Raw genomic sequence first — 18,306 nt, 5'->3', positions numbered from 1 at the left:
TCTTCAAGCCCCATGAAAATATTTCCACTCTTCTTCCAAGTTTAAGGCAAATGTCAGGATGATAATAAATCCCAGTTATCAAATAGAACTAAAACTATAATGTATTCGAGGACCCCCTCCAGAGACTCAGGGATGTTTCCAAAGTGAAATTTTGTACGTAATATGGTCGTCCATACAATATTTCAAATGGAGTTCTTTGCCGTATGTGTGATGTCTATGCTTAAAGTTACTAAATCAAGGCACTCCACCCATGGTCTTCCTGTCTACTACGCACTTTCCCAGTTTGTTTTTCAGTTTCTCCTCCTTGGAGATCTGGATCTCGTTGGAGACTTAGCTCTCCTCTTTGGAGATCTGGAAACCGTTTGAGATTTGGATGTGCTTGGCGATCTGGATCTCATCGGAGACTTTGCTGTCATCTTTGGACGCTTGACTCTCCTCTTTGGAGATCTGGATATCGATGGAGATTTGGATCTCCTTCGAGATCTCATTGGAGATTTCGATCTCCTTGGAGACTTTGCTCTCCTCTTTGGAGATTTAGATCTGCTTGGAGATCTGGATCTCATCGGAGACTTTGCTGTCATCTTTGGACGCTTGACTCTCCTCTTTGGAGATTGTGATATCGATGGAGATTTGGATCTGCTTGAAGATCTGGGTCTCTTTCGAGATCTCATTGGCGATTTGGATCTCCGTGGAGATATGGATCTCATTGGAGACTTTGCTATCCTCTTTGGAGATCCGGATATCCTTGGATATTTGGATCTCCTTTGTGATTTGGATCTGCTTGGAGATCTGGGTCTCCTTGGATATATGGATCTTATTCGAGACCTTCCCCTTATCTTTGGAGTCTGGACTCTCCTCTTTGGAGATTGGGATATCATCGGGGATTTGGATCTCCTTGGAGATCTCATTTGAGATCTGGTTCTCATTGGAGATTTGGATCTCCGTGGAGATATGGATCTAACTGGAGACTTTGCCGTCCTCTTTGGAGTCTGGACTCTCCTCTTTGGAGATCTGGATATCATTGGAGATTTGGATCTCCTTGGCGATCTGGATCTCATTGGAGACTTTGCTGTCATCTTTTGACGCTTGACTCTCCTCTTCGGAGATTGGTATATCGATGGAGATTTGGATCTGCTTGGAGATCTTGGTCTCTTTCGAGATCTCATTGGAGATTTTGATCTCCTTGGATAAATGGATCTCATTGGAGACCTTCCCCTTATCTTTGGAGTCTGGACTCTCCTCTTTGGAGATTGGGATATCATCGGGGATTTGGATCTCCTTGGAGATCTCATTTGAGATCTGGTTCTCATTGGAGATTTGGATCTCCGTGGAGATATGGATCTAACTGGAGACTTTGCCGTCCTCTTTGGAGTCTGGACTCTCCTCTTTGGAGATCTGGATATCATTGGAGATTTGGATCTCCTTGGCGATCTGGATCTCATTGGAGACTTTGCTGTCATCTTTTGACTCTTGACTCTCCTCTTCGGAGATTGGGATATCGATGGAGATTTGGATCTGCTTGGAGATCTGGGTCTCTTTCGAGATCTCATTGGAGATTTTGATCTCCTTGGATATATGGATCTCATTGGAGACCTTCCCCTTATCTTTGGAGTCTGGACTCTCCTCTTTTGAGATTGGGATATCATCGGGGATTTGGATCTCCTTGGAGATCTCATTTGAGATCTGGTTCTCATTGGAGATTTGGATCTCCGTGGAGATATGGATCTAACTGGAGACTTTGCCGTCCTCTTTGGAGTCTGGACTCTCCTCTTTGGAGATCTGGATATCATTGGAGATTTGGATCTCCTTGGCGATCTGGATCTCATTGGAGACTTTGCTGTCATCTTTTGACGCTTGACTCTCCTCTTCGGAGATTGGGATATCGATGGAGATTTGGATCTGCTTGGAGATCTGGGTCTCTTTCGAGATCTCATTGGAGATTTTGATCTCCTTTGATATATGGATCTCATTGGAGACCATCCCCGTATCTTTGGAGTCTGGACTCTCCTCTTTGGAGATTGGGATATCATCGGGGATTTGGATCTCCTTGGAGATCTCATTGGAGATCTGGTTCTCATTGGAGATTTGGATCTCCGTGGAGATATGGATCTAACTGGAGACTTTGCCGTCCTCTTTGGAGTCTGGACTCTCCTCTTTGGAGATCTGGATATCATTGGGGATTTGGATCTCCTTGGCGATCTGGATCTCATTGGAGACTTTGCTGTCATCTTTTGACGCTTGACTCTCCTCTTCGGAGATTGGGATATCGATGGAGATTTGGATCTGCTTGGAGATCTGGGTCTCTTTCGAGATCTCATTGGAGATTTTGATCTCCTTGGATATATGGATCTCATTGGGGACCTTCCCCTTATCTTTGGAGTCTGGACTTTCCTCTTTAGAGATTGGGATATCATTGGAGATTTGGATCTCCTTGGAGATCTCATTTGAGATCTGGTTCTCATTGGAGATATGGATCTCACTGGAGACTTTGCCGTCCTCTTTGGAGTCTGGACTCTCCTCTTTGGAGATCTGGATATCATTGGAGATTTGGATCTCCTTGGCGATCTGTATCTCATTGGAGACTTTGCCGTCATCTTTTGACGCTTGACTCTCCTCTTTGGAGATTGGGATATCGATGGAGATTTGGATCTGCTTGGAGATCTGGGTCTCTTTCGAGATCTCATTGGAGATGTTGATCTCCTTGGATAAATGGATCGCGTTGGAGACCTTCCCCTTATCTTTGGAGTCTGGACTCTCCTCTGTGGAGATTGGGATATCATCGGGGATTTGGATCTCCTTGGAGATCTCATTTGAGATCTGGTTCTCATTGGAGATTTGGATCTCCGTGGAGATATGGATCTATCTGGAGACTTTGCCGTCCTCTTTGGAGTCTGGACTCTCCTCTTTGGAGATCCGGATATCATTGGAGATTTGGATCTCCTTGGTGATCTGGATCTCATTGGAGACTTTGCTGTCATCTTAAGACGCTTGAATCTCCTCTTTGGAGATTGGGATATCGATGGAGATTTGGATCTGCTTGGAGATCTGGGTCTCTTTCGAGATCTCATTGGAGATTTGGATCTCCGAGGAGATATAGATCTCACTGGAGACTTTGCTCTCATCATTGGTGTCTGGACTCTCCTCTCTGGAGATTGGGATATCATTGGAGATCTGGATCTCCTTTGCGGTCTGGATCTCATTGGAGAATTTGCGGTCATCTTTAGACGCTTGACTCTCCTCTTTGGAGATTGGGATCTGCTTGGAGATCTGGGTCTCTTTCGAGATCTCATTGGAGATTTGGATCTCCTTGGATATATGGATCTCATTGGAGACCTTCCCCTTATCTTTGGAGTCTGGACTATCCTCTTTAGAGATTGGGATATCGATGGAGATTCGGACCTGCTTGGAGATCTGGGTCTCTTTCGAGCTCTCATTGGAGATTTGGATCTCATTGGAGATCTGGTTCTCATTGGAGACTTTGCTGTCCTCTTAGGAGTCTGGACTCTCCTCTTTGGAGATTTGGATCTGCTTGGAGATCTTGATCTCAGTGGAGACTTTGCTGTCATCTTTTGACGCTTGACTCTTCTCATTGGAGATCTGGATCTGCTTGGAGATCTGGGTCTACTAGAAGATTTGGACTGAGGCATTGAATGCTGTAGTATCACTGAAGGAAATATTGTTTGACACTACAAATTGAGATTATAGGCATTCCTTTGCTAAATCCTTTCCTTCAATATATAGGGTATAGAGTGTGTATCGTGAAGGTGTGATCAAAAACCATCCAAAGATATCATAAGCGATCCAGATAATACCCCATCCTCTGATGAGTCCTTTTGATCAAAGACAATCCAAGGATTGCATAAGCTATCAAGACTTTACTCCATCCTCTGATGAGTCCATGGAAGGTGTGATCAAAGATCATCCAGAAACTCAAGGACAAACACAGAAAAACATATCATCTTATATCATTGACAGACATTGTTATTAGTATGTCAAAAGTCATTGATTGTCATAACCTTTTTGAGTGAAATTATTAATAAATATCATATATTCAATATTTGGTTAATTATTTTGTGTATTTTTAAAAACCTGAAAGATTGACCTGGGCCATTATTTTAAGAGGGTGACGATATACAAGATCATGTTATCAAACACTTTTGACAAAGAAATGTGATATAGATTTTCAACCTACAACTTTAATAAATAGTAAATGGTGTATAATATACATCTTTTCTGTATACAAGTAGTTTTCATATTGGTGGATATCAGCCAACATATGAGGAATCGTTTGCAGTTTACACACACATAATGGGTTTAAATTACAACGATTCTGAAGTTATTATTATATTATTATAATATTAGGGCCCGAGCACCGAATGGTGAGAGGCCCTATTGAGATTGTAAGGATTATTATTGTTATTATTATTATTATTATTATCATTAAAGTGAGTTTTCTTTTTGAGGGCTTTAACATGCTGAACTTCTTACAAAACTTTGCAGAAAATAAGGAATCGGTGAAAATGTGTGTATTCTGGAGTAATATGAAATGAGTGTGGCAAAATGGCTCAACAGCGCCCCCTGGAACCAGCCCCTAGGTTTTCCCCTTGAGCTCGGGGGGGGGGGGGGAGATCAGAGGGTGTTCAATGGGGGAAGAGAGAGAGAGGAGGAGGTTCACAGGTGGGTGAGTGGACATGGGAGGCTGGCAGCCAATCAGAGGGATGGATGGAATGAGGCCAGCTGATATCGCCTTGCACAGATCTTAATTGCGTTGAACTTTGACCTATGAAATCACTTCCCCCTGTAGCGAGTGTCGGGACAATGACAGGGAATATTGCTGACGGTGAATAATTCAAAACTTTGCTTAAATCTTGCAGGTTGTGTTCAAAACCCAACACAAACAGTTTCTTGTTCGGCCACACAACGCTCACTGTGTACAGTGTGTGTTTCTGGAGGTTTCCACTAGAGGGCACACCACAGGACACATGTTTTAGAAGGGACCTGAGTCCGTTAAAGGGTTAGTTCAACCAAGCTTTGGCAGTTTGGCTGCAATGCTGTTTACCCCTGAAACCTCTGAAGTGTATCTCCAGATTTAAGTTCATGATAACACGTCCTGAGTGAGACATGAACTTTAACAAAGAGATGGTGGAACGTCGTTGATAATCTAAAGTGAATCTTAAATGGATAAAAAACAACAATCTGCAGTTTGACTTTAATGGACTCGCAGCTCTGGGAGCAAGTCACTCTGTCGCTCTGTTTCCCCGCTGCTCGATGTGTCCAACTCCACGTCAGCACCTGGCCATGGAGCTGACTCTGTGTGGACAAGCTATTAAAACAGCAGAGAGCTTCCGAAGGCGCCACGTGTCGCTGCGGAGAGACGCCGGGGCCGGCGGCGGCTACAGGAGACGCAGCGAGTGGACCAAAGGGAAATTTAAATGGTAAACAACATGCAGCTCTGCAGCAGGAAATCTACTTAATGCACCGGATTGAAAAGAGACATTTTCTAATCTCCTTAGGTTTTATATTCAACAGCAGCAAAGTTTACTATGATCAACAACACGTTTTATTTGGTTTCTCTTCAGAATTCTCCCACAGAAACCATATAACTATATTTACTTTATTTATAAATATGTTTTAGTTCAGTCGTTGTTCACACAAACACACACAGATCACAATTTCAGTTGAATGCTGATCAGCCACGTATGTATCAGGCTCGTCAACATTAGATTATCATTGTATTATCAAAAACAGGTGGAAACTACACATGAAGCATTTATGCTTTTTTACTATATATATTTTGTCATCTTCAAAAATTATACCCAGAGATAACCAACCAAGTGAAACCCGACACGTTTATCCTGACTCAAAAAAATAAAAGAAAGTAGAAGTTTAGTTTGTTTCGAGTCTTTTCAATATATTCCAAGTTCCCAGGGTTTGACATTTATAGGGACTGACAAATTGTTTTACATTTTTAAACGATCAACTTTGAAATACCTTCTCATCAGAACATTGAGTGCAAACACGGAATCCAAAATATGTTTCTTAATTATTCTCACATGATGCTGATGAAACAAGCTTTGGATTTAAATACTTTTCTCACAGTTAAACATCAACTGAGTGTATTTGTTTTTATCTTTTACTGTGATACTCATCGAAATGCTCGTCTCAGTAATAAAGGTCGGAAATTTGTGCAAACTGACATATCAGAGATTAACTGATGAAAACAACGATGAAATAATGTTGTAAACAAGCACAAAAACCAAATGTAGAGCTGGAATTACGTTGTGACTATAGCAGCTGATCCCATTGACCTGTTGCAGTAGGAAGCCTCTCTTTCTGCAGCACACGATGCAAGCAGCAGGCATTGAGCTTCCAGCTGCTCGTCGGCAGAGGACGCGTGATTGGTGGATCCGGTTCTCAGAAGCAGACTTGACAGTTTAGCTCAGTTCGGAGTCCCGGGCTCCAGGGACGAGAACAACATCAAAAGTCTTTCTCTGCAAACATTCAATGTCTCCACAGGTTTTCTACTCGGGTTTGGCTTTGATGACATTTTTAAAACAGGCACCGGCACAGACTGTCCTCAAAAGATGCAAAAAGAAAAAGACTGACTGGGGATCAGTCTGGTGAATGTGTTGTGCTTTTTGAAAGTTTGGTATAACACGCCCGTGGGAGAGTTTGCTCTGAGCTTCATAACAATGTCAGTAAATTGGATTATACTTCTTTCTTTGTCGGGGGTTTTAAAAAGTTAGTTCAAACAGCCCATTAAAGAAGAGGACATTTTCCTGAGGACACATTTGTGGGAGTGTAGTTTATCTTTAAAATTATATTTGATGTTTATATATTGTGGATGACTTTATATGAATGTTGTGTTTTATCTGCATGTTTTATTGGGTTCAATGGTTTTTTAGTGCTGGATTTTAAGTCTTTGTCTTTATGTTTCACGTTCTTTTCTTATCTTCTTTTCTTGATCTCCATCTCTGCTGGTTCAATTACAGCTGCCACCGATCAGCCAATCACAGCCGAGAAATACTTTTCCTCTATTTAACAAAAAGACAAAATATCAAAGTGTCTTCTTCTGCATCCGCACTTCATCTGTTTGAGATATTAAGGTTTATTATTATTCCTTCAAATGAAAAGTCCTCATCAGTCTGAGTCTGACAGTGAGAGAGAAACCTGCTGTTGCTGCAGACAAGTGCTTTCAATTAAAACCTCCCTCTGAAAACACGGCACACGTTTTCCTGCAGGGAAACAAAAATAGTTTAGAGACAGGACAGAAGATTTGTGATTTCAAAGGGATTCCTCTCTCTCTCTGTCTCTCTGTCTCTCTCTCTCTCTCTCTCTCTCTCTCTCTCTCTCTCTCTCTCTCTCTCTCTCTCTCTGTGCATGCTGGGAGTTTGGTGCTTGAGTGAGTGTCGGAGCGAGTGCGTTTTACGTTCTTATTTTCTCTTTGTTTGTTATTAATGTTATATTTTTTGAATCACATATCACATTAGATTCACAGTAGTTTATTTTCTGGTGGTTTGGGTCTCTCTCTGGGTGTCTTTCCCCTCACCAGCGCCTTGCTGGTGGCGTGGTGGCCACCATGGCCACTGGGAATTTTAAATCACTGACACGCAAACACGGGGTTAAGAGTTTTCCCTGCAGCGTAGAGAGCATCGGTCTCGCTGTGGGGGAGAAGGTCGGTCACAGCTGTGTGGTGTCGGCGGCCCGGATGAACAGCGCCGTGGTCGTGTTTTTGGACCGCGTGGAGAAGGTGAACTCCGTGGTCGAGACAGGGATCACCGTGAACGGCTGTTTTGTACAGGTACTGCCTTTGTCCCAACCCGCTACCAAGGTGGTCCTGTCCAATGTCCCTCCGTTCATCACCGATGAGTTTCTCAGTAGAGAGCTGTCCAGGCACGGGAAGGTAGCGTCCCCGATACGTAAGCTGTTGTCTGGATGTAAGTCTCCATTACTGAAACACGTAGTGTCCCACCGCAGACAGCTCTACATGATACTGAACAACTGGGACGAGGAGCTCAACCTCTGCTTCAAGTAGATGATTACGACTACGTGATTTTCGCCACTTCATCGGTGATGAAGTGTTTCGGGTGCGCAGAGGAGGGACACACGGTGAGAGCCTGTCCGAAGCGGAGTGACCCGGCTGCGCCCGGTCCTGATGCGGCTACGAGCCCCAGAGGCTCCTCCGGTACCGGAGCGACGGGGACCCGCTGCCCGGGGGGCCGGACCTCCATGTGCTCCATGGAGGAGTGTAGTCTGGCCGGCAACAGCAGCGTGAAGTCCGCTGCGAGGATGAACAGCGCGGTTGTCCTTTTTCTGGACAGCGTAGAGAAGGTGAACACGGTGGTGGCGAACGGGATTGAAGTGAACGATACGTTCGTGTCTGTTCTGCCCCTCGCCACACCGGCGGTAAAAGTGACTCTGTCCAACGTCCCTCCGTTCATAAGAGACGAGACGTTGTTAAGAGAATAAGCGAGACACGGTAAGATCGTGTCGCAGGTTAAGAAAGTGTCCTCAGGATGCAAGTCCCCGCTGTTAAAACACGTGGTGTCCCACAGAAGACATCTCTTTATGATTCTTAATAACAGGACTGAGGATCTGAACCTGGTGTTCAAGATCAGGGTGGAGGAGTTTGATTACGTGATTTTTGTGTCTTCAAACAACACAAAGTGTTTCAGCTGTGGGAAAGAGGGACACCAAGCAAAAGGGTGTCCTCAGAGAAATAAAACAGCTGACACTCAGGAGCAACAGGAGGGGACAGGGGGGGTTCAGCAGGAGCATCAGTTGAGTGAGGAGAGACAGGAGGGGACAAGTGGAGTCCAACAGGAGGTCCAGGTGAATGAGGAGGGGACAGGGGAGATCCCAAAGGAGGGTCAGTTGAATGAAGAAGGGACAGGGGGGATCCCGAAGGAGGTTCCGGTGAGTGAGGAGGGACAAGAGGGGAAAGAGGTGGTCCAACAGGCAGATCAGGTGAGTGAGGAAAGACAAGAGGGGACAGAGGTGGTCCAACAGGCAGATCAGGTGAGTGAGGAAAGACAGGAGGAGACAGGCCAAGTCAGTGATATTGACATGGAGAGAGACGAGGAGGTGCTTTAAGTTCCTTGTCTAAAAAGAAAAACCAGGAGCGACAGTGGAACCTCCAAAGCTAAGAAAGGGACAGTGAAGAAAGGAGGGGGAGGAGCAGCAGAGTCTGAGTCCAGCATGGAGACCGACTCTGCTGACAGTGAATCCTCTGACATCAGGGCAGGAAGCCAGAAGAGCTCAAGAAGCTACATTGCGGGGATGATGAAAGTGTTTCTCCAAAAAAACAAGAATATGAAGGGGTTGAAATTGGAGGATTATTTCTCTGATAAAGAGCAGTTTTCAAACTCGGCCCGGCTGCACATGAGCAGCAAAGGCAGAGGAGGTTTCACTGATCAGGAGATATACAGATTAAAGAATATTGTTCCGAAAATTAGACAGGGAAAAAACAATGATGATGATGATGAATAAAGTACATCCTGATTACCAATCAGTCCTGTTTTTTTGTGTTTTTTTTTATTTTTTTCAACATGAGTCTTTTAACTATCAGTTCTTTGAACGTAAACGGAGCCAGAGATGCTGTGAAGAGGTCTCTGATGTTCCAGCAACTAAAAATAACTGAAGTGATGTTCTTACAAGAAACACACAGTGATACTAATAATGAGAATGATTGGAAAAGAGAGTGGGAGGGGCAGGTGGTCCTGAGCCACCTAAGCACAACCATTGGGGGGGTGGGCATCATCTTCTCCAAGAGCTTCGCACCGGAGTCTTTAGAAGTGGAGGAGGTGGTGGAGGGCAGACTCCTGGTGGTGAGGGCAAAGGTCGAGCAGTTTTATTTTGTTTTTATGAATGTGTATGCTCCGGTCTCAGGACCCGACAGAGTCGTTTTTTTTAAGGTTTTAGACACGGCTTTAAGCAAAATAAAAACTGATGATTTTTTATTTTTAGGAGGTGATTTTAATTGTACAGAAAATGATGTTTCAGACCGGAACCACCTGGAGCCACACAGAGCTTCACAGAATGCACTGAGGCAGCTGCTGCAGGCCCATGAGCTGTGTGATGTGTGGAGAAGCATGAATGATAGTAAGAGGCAGTACACCTGGACTCATTGCAGAGGGAATCTCATCTCCATGGCGAGGTTGGACCGGTTTTATTGATTTAAACACAATTTTAGCATCTTCAGAAAGTGCAGTATACCCCCAGTTGGTTTTACAGATCACGCGCTGGTTGTGTGCAACGTTTTTTTTTCAAAGCTAAAGTCTAGAAGCGCATACTGGCATTTTAACACGTTTCTTTTATGTGATGCAAATTTTAAGGATGTTTTTAAGTTTTTTTGGAGCGGTTTTAAAGAAACAAAGAATGATTTTATTTCTTTAAAGCTGTGGTGGGACTGTGGTAAGGTTGAGATAAAGCAGCTCTGTCAACAGTATACCCTCAATGTCACAAGAGACACAACCAGATCTATGGAGGATCTAGAGTCGGAAATCATGGTGGTTCTGAATTTAATAGATTCCACTGGAAATCAAGATCATATTAAAGTCTAAAAAATCTGCTCTTACAGACCTACTGGGCACGAAGGCCCAGGGGGCGCTGGTCAGGTCACGGTTCCAGACGGCAGCGCTCATGGATGCACCAACAAAATTGTTCTTTGGACTGGAAAAGAAGAACGGACAAAGCAGAATCATCCACACTCTTCGATCTCCTGAAGGAGAAGAACTCAGCGACAGCAAGGAGATCCAGAAGAGAGCCGTGAGTTTTTATAAGGATCTGTAGGAAACAGAATACACTGAGAACCTTTCCCTGTATGAATCCTTCTGTGGAGAGCTGCCCAAAGTCCCTCAAGACGTGAACACTGGGTTGGATGGCCCCCTGTCGATGCAGGAACTCTACGCGGCCCTGCAGAGCATGGCTGGAGGAAAGGCCCCAGGCATCAACGGCATTCCAGTCAAGTTTTTTAAGGACTTCTGGAGCGAGATGGGGGAAGATCTGTTAACTGTTTTTAACAAGAGTTTTAGAGACTTGGTGCTGCCGATAAGCTGCAGGAGGGCAGTGATAACTCTCCTGCCAAAGAAAGGAGACCTTCAGGAGATCAAGAACTGGCGTCCGGTGTCGCTGCTGTGCACAGACTATAAGATCCTGTCCAAAGTGCTGGCAAACTGACTGAGGGAGGTGATGGAGGGAGTGATACACCAGGACCAAACTTACTGTGTGCCTGGTAGGTCTATCCTGGACAATGTGTCCTTGATTCGTGATATTGTAGACTTCTCTAGTTCATTAGGCATAAAAACTGGTCTGATTTCTCTGGACCAGGAAAAGGCTTTTGACCGGGTTGAGCACCTTTACCTCTGGAAGACTCTGGAGAGGTTTGGCCTCAGCACAGGTCTCATAGTGATGATCAAGGTTTTGTATCAGGACATTGAGAGTGTACTGAAGATCAATGGAGGCCTGAGTGCAACTTTTAAAGTATACAGGGGGGTGAGACAGGGCTGCTCGCTCTCAGGGATGTTATACGTCTGCCGGGGGGGTTAACGTGGAGGAGAGACGGTCTCAAATACCTCGGGGTTTATTTAGGCAATCAGTCCATGGTTCAGAAGAACTGGGTGGGTGTGGCCGAAAAAATGCAAGGGAGGCTCAGCAAGTGGAAATGGCTGAAACCACAATTATCCTACAGAGGCAGAACAATGATTTTAAATAACCTGGTGGCTTCTGCTCTGTGGCATCGACTGGCATGTTTAGAACCACCGAAAGGCTTAGTACAGAAATTACAAGCCAATTTAACAGACTTCTTTTGGGACAGGTTGCACTGGGTGACCCAGTGTGTGTTGTTTTTACCAAAGGAGGAGGGGGGGCAAGGGTTGGTGCACATTCAGAGTAGAATATCCACTTTTAGATTACAGTTTTTACAGAAATATCTCGTAGGGCCACAGGATGTTGTTTGGAGGCAAGTTACAAGCAGCATCCTGAGGGGGACAACTGGGCTGGTTTTAGACATGCCACTGTTCTTAATGGATTTTAAGCTTTTTAAACTGTATGGATGTTTGTTAGGTCCTGGACTAACAAACATCCCGGCGGTGGCGACCCTCATCGGGCAGAGGTCCAGGCGACAGACAGAACGGATTTTAAACAGATGGATTAAAAGACTCACGGACGAGGAGGTGAATATGCTGAAGGGTTACTCTGATGGAGCGGAAACCCCAGACTACAGCGACCCCTTTCCGGTTTTAACCCAAATCTGGATGGGCTCTCAGGACCTTTTTTAAATAAAACAGACTGGAAAGAAGTTGACCTGTACAAAGCAAAAGGAAGAGCCATCTACGAATGCTGTGTTTTAACCTTGAATAGAAACAAGCTGGATGTGAGGCCTGACACAGTGTGGAGGAGGAGACTGGATCTGGGCATCAATGACAAACCGGTGTGGAAGGTTTTATACAAACCACCTTTAAGGAAGACGACTGGTGACTTGCAGTGGAGGATTTTACACAGAGCCATTGCGGTTAACATCATCAACCCAACAGTCATGAACAATTGCCCATTTTGTGGAGTGGCAGAGACAGTTTTTCATGCGTTTTATGATTGCGAAAGACTCTGTTTCCTTTTTAATACACTGCAGAAGGTTTTTAAACAGTTTGGGGAGACATGGAGTAAGACGGCCTTCATTTTAGGAGTAGGGTATAGGAAAGCAAATGAGTGCAAATGGAAACTTTTAAATTGGATTGGCAGCAGGAAGAACAAAGTGGAGGACAGGACAAGAAGCTCTTCCTGTTTTTATCTCGCTGCTGAGAGCAAGAGTGGGTAGATTTTAGGTTTTTTAAAGAAATGAAGGACATGGATGGCTTCATCAAACAGTGGTGTTTTAATGATGTGATATGTTCTGTTGTTGAGGATGTTCTAATATTTAATTTTACTTTCTAGGTAGGTTTTAGTCTTGTCCTGAAACATACTGTACTTAACCAGTGAAACTTTTACGCCGTTTTTGTACAAGTTTTGAAAATAAAGGTTTCAAAAATCAAAAAATCTCTCTCTCTCTCTCTCGACACTAACTTTCTGGGAGTAATGAGGCAGAAAATATCATGCTTTAACTTTAATTGGGAAGCTGTAACTTCTTTAGAACAGTGTGTGAAGAGGACAGTCTCTCTAATCATTATCCATCAAGTCAGCATATGCTGCAGATGAAAAATAGACAACCTAAACATTTCATTTAAAAAATCCATCAAAAAAGTCTAAACGGATAAACAGATGTTTGCTTCTCGCACAAAGTGATTTTTTTGGCATTGGGCTCATTATCCGTTTTAAAAGTAGCGTCAGACTTTCTGACTAAATAATTGGATAAGATCAAAACCCCTGAGTTTTAAATATACCACATTATCATCGTTGTCACGTTAGATAACACATCAAGTTGTTATCACGTTGTTATTGCCTGACAACAACTCGTTTGAACGTAGCAGATAAAACTAAAAATCCTCCATTTCCTTATGTCATACATGCAATTAATTTTATTCGTGATGAGCATGAAAGATTTCACCGGTCATGTGAACCTGGACCTGCTGATGTTACTCAGAGGATCAAGGTAATTGGGATTCATCCATCAGGAACCATGAACGTCAGCAATCCTTCCCACGGTGGCAGAGATACATTCTGACAGACTGACCGACCAAGCTGCAGCTGCTTTTTTTTGGCAGAAGATTATCAAGGCGGAAACTCTTCTTTGAACGGGACTGATCCTGAACACAAACCAAAAAGGGTTGACTGAGGAGTACGGTCACAATTACCTGCTACCTGGGGAGAGCGTGGCCTAGGGGATAGAGCGGGTGCTCTGCAACAAGAAGGTTGCTGGTTCGAATCCCACTCTATCCCATCTGCATGCCTAAGTGTCCATGGCAAGATACTGAACCCCTAGATGGCCCCTCATAAAAAAAATGATGAGTGTTCTTAAAATGTAAGTCGCTTTGGATAAAAGCGTCAGCTAAATGACATGTAATGTAATGTAATGTAATACCTTGTCCCCCGGCAGCATGCTAGGATGGTTCGCTCCACCAATATGTGTCACTTTGCTCGCTGGCTAATCTAATTCCAGGGAAGCGCCTATAGCTCAGGACATGACTCCTACTGCATTGCTGTGTACGTCTTCCCCCACCCCGAACCAGCGCCGCTCGGTGTCTTGTCGTCATTCATAATGGAACCATAGAATGGAATTTGGGAGAGCGATTGATCAGCGAAGCCAGAACAGAGGGAGGAAAGAAGTGAGAGAGAAAGAGGGAGACAGATCCAATTTAATGTCATTTTGAAGAGTTGGCCTCTGCGCCCACACTGATCCATAATTTGATATAAAGATGGAATATCATCAATCCCGTCGGTAAAAGAAACAGTGAACAGACGACTCCGTCTGTGAAGTGAACACAGCTCGCACAGTTTACTGTACAGGGCCCCTGCGGAGTGGAGTCACAGCTCGAGGAAGTCATCGGGGCGTCGAGAGCCCGATGGCCGCATTCACACCAGGAAGGGACTGAAACATGGCCACAGATCAGGTCCAGTAACCTTCAAACTGATTGTGGATCTGCACTAGTCAATGTGAAGGAGTGCGATTCAAAAATAAACATCTCACATCTCTCAAAGCCCATCACACTCACAAAATACAAAGTTTTGAGTGTAGAGTCAAAACAAGGCATGGAAATCTTGAAGATGTGATGTGGGCCTGTGATAGAGATTGATCTGATTCAAACCTGGATTAAACCTGGGAACCCTACTGGTCGTCTCAGGGGACTATTTACTCCTTATGCCTATTGTTTCATCTTAGTTCTAACCACGGTGCCAAAACTGCTGCATACACACTAATACAGAAACATCTTAGATCTCCAAGTACAATGCCTGTCTGTAATAAAGTGCTTGAACATCATTTATCCATATGTCACTCAACCCTAAACCCCATTTGACCCCTGTTAGCATTCTATTAAGGTGAGGCAGTTCTGCTGGAGCTCATCAAGCAGCCACTACCTCTGGCTGCCTCTGACGGGTTAAGACCCCTTTTAGGATTAACGTTACACTCCAATCACCTCATGTCTTAATATCACACGTCCTTGAAAAACAACTGAGAAGGAGACACCTGACACCAGCAGAAACCCCTGACCTGAGAGATGCTCACTCACCTGTGGGTCCACTTAAAAACAAACTCTCGACGGACGTGAAGGTGAAACTTACTGCAGACATGTTTCGAACGATTACAATAGTTTTAGTCAGATTGCACTTTGACTTTGAGCTTCTAAATCATGCAGTTAGCCAATTAGCTATCATCTTATCTTATCTTTCCAAATATGTTTGTATCAATGACGAATAAACAAACACACAAGCAAAGGTGGAATCAAAACCTCCTTAGAAGAGTTAATAAAAAGAATCTCAAATCAGGCCTCTAGCATGCATGTGTTTTTCAAGGATCTGCAGATAAACCTTGTGGTGTTTATCTGCAGATAACCAGAACATCTCCTCTGCACCCTAGATTATTGTGTTACGACAATAAAAAGTGTCATTACCTTCAAAGTCCCAGAAAACTAATCATGGCCAAATGGCCTTTTTGCTGCCGGATGCTGAAGAGAAGCACTTTTGGACTTTTAAGGATGAAATCCACCAAATAAAGACGTTTTCTTTCTTCCTTTATCAAACACTTGGAGGGATTCAGATTTAACTGACAGCCGCACTGACGCAGCAGTGATGCACCTGTGGATTCGATGAAAGAAACCTACTGTCAGCTGTTTTTTTCTGCAGGGGAATAACAAGAGAAAACCTCCTTTAAACTGAAGATATATGTGTTAATACACATGAGACTGATTTTGTCTCCCTTTGACCTTTTCATACAGCTGGACATTAATTCCTATTAAGCAATTATTACCACCTGGAGTGCCTTGTGTGTTGTTTTATGCTTTAACCCCGTCATTGACAATCACCCCTGAATGTGAGGAAATTTCTACTGCGTCATCTACTCTGTTGGGAAAGGTTTTCATGTGGAGCTCTTGATTTTAGAGCATTTTAAAAGAAAGATACTCTGCCACTGAATTCACCTCCTATGACTTGTATATGTAAAATTCTTTGGTGTTTCCACTTGAAGTGAAAAAAGGCTCTTGTCAAAAAGCTCATATTTTAACTCTTCAAGAGAAACTCAAACAAAGGCTGTCATGTCACAGAACAGACACTTTCTTTGTTCCCGGGTTCGATGCTGGACTTTGCCTGAGTCACTTTTAAGATATTGCACTGATGGGATCTGACTTCTACCACAGTGGCTTGCTGGGAGATAAAGTGAGTCCCCAGTCCTACATCTCAAAAGTTAAACTAATTAAAAAAGCTCAGAAAGGAACAGGACTCCTTTTCCAAAGTGAATCTCGGGGGCCGACAGGGTCCCTGGTGTCCGTCCTGCAGAAGGAGGTTGAAGAGAAGAAGGGGAATTGAACCGTGAGGAAACTATTTGGTCGTTGATATAAGAAAGTCCAGAGATGAGTAAAAATAAAGTGGGATCATGGGATGCAACAGAGTGATCCTAAAATCTGGACTCACAATAAAATGAAATGCATCATTAATTCAGCTGTTCCCCTGGAAAACGTGTCCTTGTTATTTATAAGACACCAGCTGCCCCTGTCAAAAACCACAAACCATTTTAATCCTCTGCCAGGTTTTCATCACAAATATCACACAGGATGTGACACCTTCTCCGGCAGTAATATGTGTGACAGTACATCCCAGTTTAGTGATGCCAATCAGATTATTCCCAAAGAGTACAGCGGCTGCAGCAGGAAACCTCCGATTTCAGTATTTAGATAAATTCCCTCTAGTGGTCAAAGCAAGTGGGCGGGACTGTGGAGCAGCGGTACACATCAAGGGTCGTGTGTGTTTGAACCTGGTAGCTGTTTGGAGCTAGCATGCTCTCACTGTGTTTTGCTCCTACAGTCCAAAGACATGCAGCTTAATTTGACTTTAAATAACCTGCAGGTGTCTTTCGCCCAATGTGGAGGAGCAGTGTAGGAACTGGCTGATCCAGGATGGTTTAAAGAACTAAGGTCTGAACTGGTACTGATTGAATATCATTAAATAGTGTGCGGCTAACCTCTGCTTGTTTACATTTTACCTGTTTAAGTTGTGTGTCTGTGACAGTTTCACTTTGAATACTTCAGTGCCAGCATGTGTGAGCTTTGAAGACAAGGTCAGTCCTTGTGAGAAAATATTGTGCATTCAGAGACGAAGAGAGAGAACGAGGGAGGAAACAAGTGTGTGTGTGTGTGTGTGTGTGTGTGTGTGTGTGTGTGTGTTTTTGTCACTTACTCACTTACGACAACCAGAATGGATTTGAAAGATAAAATCCATTCTGTTCCCTCTTCGTCTCTTCACTATTTCAGCAACTCTCACTTTTCTCATGTGATCACAGAGACACAGTGGACCCCCCCCCCCCCTCTCTCTCTCCCCCCCCCTGTATAAACCTGTCTCTCTATGTTCTTCTAATTGGTGCAGTATCTGCTCACCAGCTGTCAGGAGCGGGCCCCTTCGTGGAGCTCGGAGCCGACCACTTACTGTCGAGGCAAGGACCGAGCCAGACGTCCACCTCCCCCCCGAGGCCTCTGCCGCGGCCGCCCCGCGACGTGGAGGGCAAAGTGGGTCAACCGTTAGGGCATCATCTCCCACCGCCGTCCGCCGCCGCCTCGCCTTCCTCTAAATGGATGTGACAAACAACGAACAGCTCACCGCACACAAGGTCTCGAGTGGGGGAGGAGGAGGCAGGTGGGAGGAGGAGGAGAAATCTTTTAAGGTTTCTCTTGAACAAAGACAGTAGACAATCATTATTTAATTTATTTATTTATTATGATCTGACAAGGATGACAAGTCTGCTTTAAAAGCTACAAGATAAACAAAGTGGAGTTTTTCACAGAGTCAGAGAGCACCGTCTTCAAGCCCCATGAAAATATTTCCACTCTTCTTCCAAGTTTAAGGCAAATGTCAGGATGATAATAAATCCCAGTTATCAAATAGAACTAAAACTATAATGTATTTGAGGACCCCCTCCAGAGACTCAGGGATGTTTCCAGAGTGAAATTTGGTATGTAATATGGTCGTCCATACAATATTTCAAATGGAGTTATTTGCCGTACGTGTGATGTCTATGCTTAAAGTTACTAAATCAAGGCACTCCACCCATGGTCTTCCTGTCTACTACGCACTTTCTCAGTTTGTTTTTCAGTTTCTCCTCCTTGGAGATCTGGATCTCATTGGAGACTTAGCTCTCCTCTTTGGAGATCTGGAAACCATTGGAGATTT

At 44.0% G+C, this 18,306-nt stretch overlaps 1 protein-coding gene across 1 annotated transcript; it reads right to left on the bottom strand.

Moving 5' to 3' along the window:
• Window positions 1-290: 290 nt before the first annotated feature.
• LOC133953679 (neurofilament heavy polypeptide-like) lies at window positions 291-3,122 on the bottom strand. Its single transcript, XM_062387721.1, has 7 exons — window positions 2,872-3,122; window positions 2,505-2,679; window positions 1,738-1,943; window positions 1,594-1,671; window positions 1,371-1,395; window positions 826-863; window positions 291-351 (listed from the first exon to the last, which is right to left on the bottom strand). Exons 1-7 carry the CDS (start codon window positions 3,120-3,122, stop codon window positions 291-293), a joined length of 834 nt encoding a protein of 277 aa, XP_062243705.1.
• Window positions 3,123-18,306: the final 15,184 nt, after the last annotated feature.

Source organism: Platichthys flesus, chromosome 5 (assembly GCF_949316205.1).
Source record: "Platichthys flesus chromosome 5, fPlaFle2.1, whole genome shotgun sequence".
Classification (NCBI taxonomy): Eukaryota; Metazoa; Chordata; class Actinopteri; order Pleuronectiformes; family Pleuronectidae; genus Platichthys; species Platichthys flesus.
This window is presented reverse-complemented; position numbering and strand designations above follow the sequence as displayed.